Source organism: Protobothrops mucrosquamatus, unplaced genomic scaffold, assembly GCF_001527695.2.
Source record: "Protobothrops mucrosquamatus isolate PMUCROS unplaced genomic scaffold, P.Mucros_1.0 scaffold4812, whole genome shotgun sequence".
NCBI lineage: Eukaryota > Metazoa > Chordata > Lepidosauria > Squamata > Viperidae > Protobothrops > Protobothrops mucrosquamatus.
The window spans coordinates 25,349-28,728 of NW_015390702.1; the positions used below are offsets into that span (position 1 = coordinate 25,349).

At 36.3% G+C, this 3,380-nt stretch overlaps 1 protein-coding gene across 1 annotated transcript in view; it reads right to left on the bottom strand.

The window, feature by feature from the left end:
• LOC107299356 (protein argonaute-2-like) overlaps window positions 1-2,509 on the bottom strand; it is a gene marked incomplete at its 3' end in the record, with an annotated part of 17,018 nt that extends 14,509 nt beyond the window's left edge. The window contains exon 1 of the mRNA XM_015828722.1: window positions 2,346-2,509. Within this exon, the coding sequence (XP_015684208.1) occupies window positions 2,346-2,487 (142 nt within the window). The remainder of the gene's footprint in view (window positions 1-2,345) is intronic.
• Between the last annotated feature and the right edge of the window lie 871 nt (window positions 2,510-3,380).

Consider the following 3,380-nt stretch of genomic DNA (forward strand, 5'->3'; position numbering starts at 1 on the left):
TAATAATAATAATAATAATAATAATAATAATAATAATAATAATAATAATAATAATAATAATAATAATAAAGTTGGAAGGGACCTTGGAGGTCATCTAGTCCAACCCCCTGCTCAGGCAGGAAGCCCTATACCATTTCAGACAAATGGCTGTCCAGTCTCTTCTTAAAAACTTCCAGTGTTGGAGCATTCACCGCTTCTGGAGGCAGGTTATTCCACTGGTTAATTGATTTAACCGTCAGGAAGTTTCTCCTTACTTCTAGGTTGCTTCTCTCCTTGATGAGTTTCCATCCGTTGTTTCTTGTCCTGCCTTCAGGCGCCTTGGAGAATAGCTTGACTCCCTCTTCTTTGGGGCAGCCCCTGAGATATTGGAACACTGCTATCATGTCACCCCTCGTCCTTCTCTTCATTAAACTAGACATGCCCAATTCCAGCAACCGTTCTTTATTATCTTTTAGCCTCCAGTCCCCTAATCATCTTTGTTGCTCTTCTCTGTACTCTTTCTAGAGTCTCAACATCTTTTTTACATCGTAGTGACCAAACCTGGATGCAGGATTCCAAGTGTGGCCTTACCAAGGCATTGTATATAACACCTGTCTTTTCTATAGAAGAAAATATTTGTAGCTCAGGATGGAAATGAGAGGTCATTGGTAATCTCTGAGTGTGACTGTTTTCTTGCAGACGTTTCATTACCAAACTAGGTAACCTCATCAGTGCTAGCAAGCGAGTAGGGCTTGCTCTTTTTATTTACTAATGGCTTGCGCTGTCAGTATTGGTAGAAGTGTACTGGATTGTTGTTTACTGTTAGCTTGTCTGTCTTGAGTTGGGAGTTACTTGATTGGGGTATTTTTTTTGCCCAGTCCACCCCCACCAAAACCTTTTTCAACGACAAGACATGTTCTTAATTAGCCACTCACTCCGGGTTACTTGTCTGAGATGGGAAGCCATATTAAAAAAAAATACTCACAATGTAAAAAATAATAATTACCTCCCTTTGATTGAGAATTCTAAAGCAGCTTTAAGAACTTGGGTCTTGCCGTCTTATAAATCTTTTAATTAGTACTTGGTTTACGTAACTTGATCTATTTCCTCTTCTGATGTTAATTAACTGAAGCACAGAGTAACTGTTAATACAATAAGTGCTTTTCTATAACTTCAAATAAACCCCAGCTCTTTTATCTGTTGTCGATGGGAGGAAGATATGTTCAAAATGAAGGGTAACGTTTAATCTTCCACCACTGAGAATTTATGATACAACAGCTGCTAGATCTAGAGATACACCAAAATGCCACCTTTTCAATCATTTCTCCACAATCTAAGCATCTTCTAAAATAGATAGAATTCTGGCATTTTCACATGCAGCCTTCTGTTTTCACATGCAGCCTTCTTCTCAGCAAGATAGGCTGCAATGCTACATGTATAAAGCTTTCTTCTTGAGACATTTTAGAAGAAAACACCACTCTAAGCTATCAAGCTTGCATTGCACTATAGCTGACGAGCGTCCTAGATCACGCACGTCCAGGGTTAATGTAGAAAATAACTCATAACTCAAATACAGAGACAGCAAAAAAAGAGAGCCCTCTCAAGAAAGTGCCTGGAGGATCAGAGTGAACATTTACAGCAGCCTTTCTCAACCTTGACTACTGGAAGATGAGTGGAAGATGTTGAGACTCTAGAAAGAGTACAGAGAAGAGCAACAAAGATGATTAGGGGACTGGAAACTAAAGCATATAAGGAATGGCTGCTGGAATTGGGTATGTCTAGTTTAATGAAGAGAAGGACAAGGGGGGACATGATGGCAGTCTTCCAATATCTCAGGGGCTGCCCCAAAAAAGAGGGAGTCAAGCTATTCTTCAAAGCACCTGAAGGCAGGAAGAGAAGCAACGGGTGGAAACTAATCAAGGAGAGAAGCAACCTAGAACTAAGGAGAAACTTCCTGACAGTAAGAACAATTAACCAGTGGAACAACCTGCCTCCAGAAGCAGTGAATGTTCCAACACTGGAAGTTTTTAAGAAAAGACTGGACAGCCATTTGTCTGAAATGGTATAGGGTTTCCTGCCTGAGCAGGGAGTTGGACTAGATGACCTCCAAGGTCCCTTCCAACTTTTATTATTATTATTATTATTATTATTATTATTATTATTATTATTATTATTATTATTATTATTATTATTATTATTATTATTATTATTATTATTATTATTATTATTACTTCAATTCCCAGAATTCAATTGGCTGGGGAATTCTAGGAGTTGAAGTCCAGATATCTTCCAGCTGTCAAAGTTGAGAAACATTGATTTACAGTCATGCCAAAAGAGACCGAGGTGTATTTGTCGCTTAGACTGACCATAAACAGGTGTTTTCCCAGGTAAAATGACAACCACGAGCTGCAAGCCAGCATAGGTGTTCTTCAGGTGACGGAACATGGGTTCCACACTGTCTGCTCCCTGGGCATATTTACAGAAACAAGGTTGACCCTGGATGGGCATTCCTGCGTCTCTGGATATCTTCCTCAGTTGTTCCGTGAAGGTTCTGGAACATTAAAAAAATATCAACAACACATTTTAAGAGCAGGAACCAACGTTGTACATAGCCGTGTTACAGAGGTGACATTCTTTCTTTCTTTTCATAACAAATTTTATTGGTTTTTTAACTTTTACAACAGAATGCTCAAGACACACCATGATGGTTAGGTGATCAATCATCCAAAACCAAAATCATACAATAGCTCAAATAAATACATTAAATGTTCCCTCTCTATTTCCCTCAAATAATATAACCTATTTAATATCCATTTCTACATTACATATCTATAAATCCTAATCCTGTTTTGAACTTTATTAATTTACAGTTACCATAGTCCAATTTAATCTTAGATAAATGTATTATCACTTCGGGTATCCCTTCTAAAATACTAATCCAGATATATTCTAATTCATAATCTCATAAATCGTTGATTTTATCACAAATCTCTCTTATTTCTTCAGATAACATTTAAATCTCATTCAAATTATTATCATGTCTAAAAAAAAGAACACACCTATTATTACACAAAACATCGTCTTACTAACTTAACACACTCAATTAGTTGTTAAAGCAATCCGAATTTCTAAAAACCTCTTTCATATTCTTATTCTCATTCCATTACAAAATAATTTTCATACAAATAAACATATTATTCCTAAAAGTACATTCTTACTCTGTTTAACATATATATTCTAATAATCACAAATTTTCAACTCTAAATCTTAGTCCTTAAATCAATCCATATTTCTCAAAACCTTTTTAATCCATTACATATAATTTTAAATTTCTCTTTTTAGTCTTATTCTGGCTTTCTTTTTATGCCAAGCAGGTTTCCATAACAAAGCCTCTATTTCAG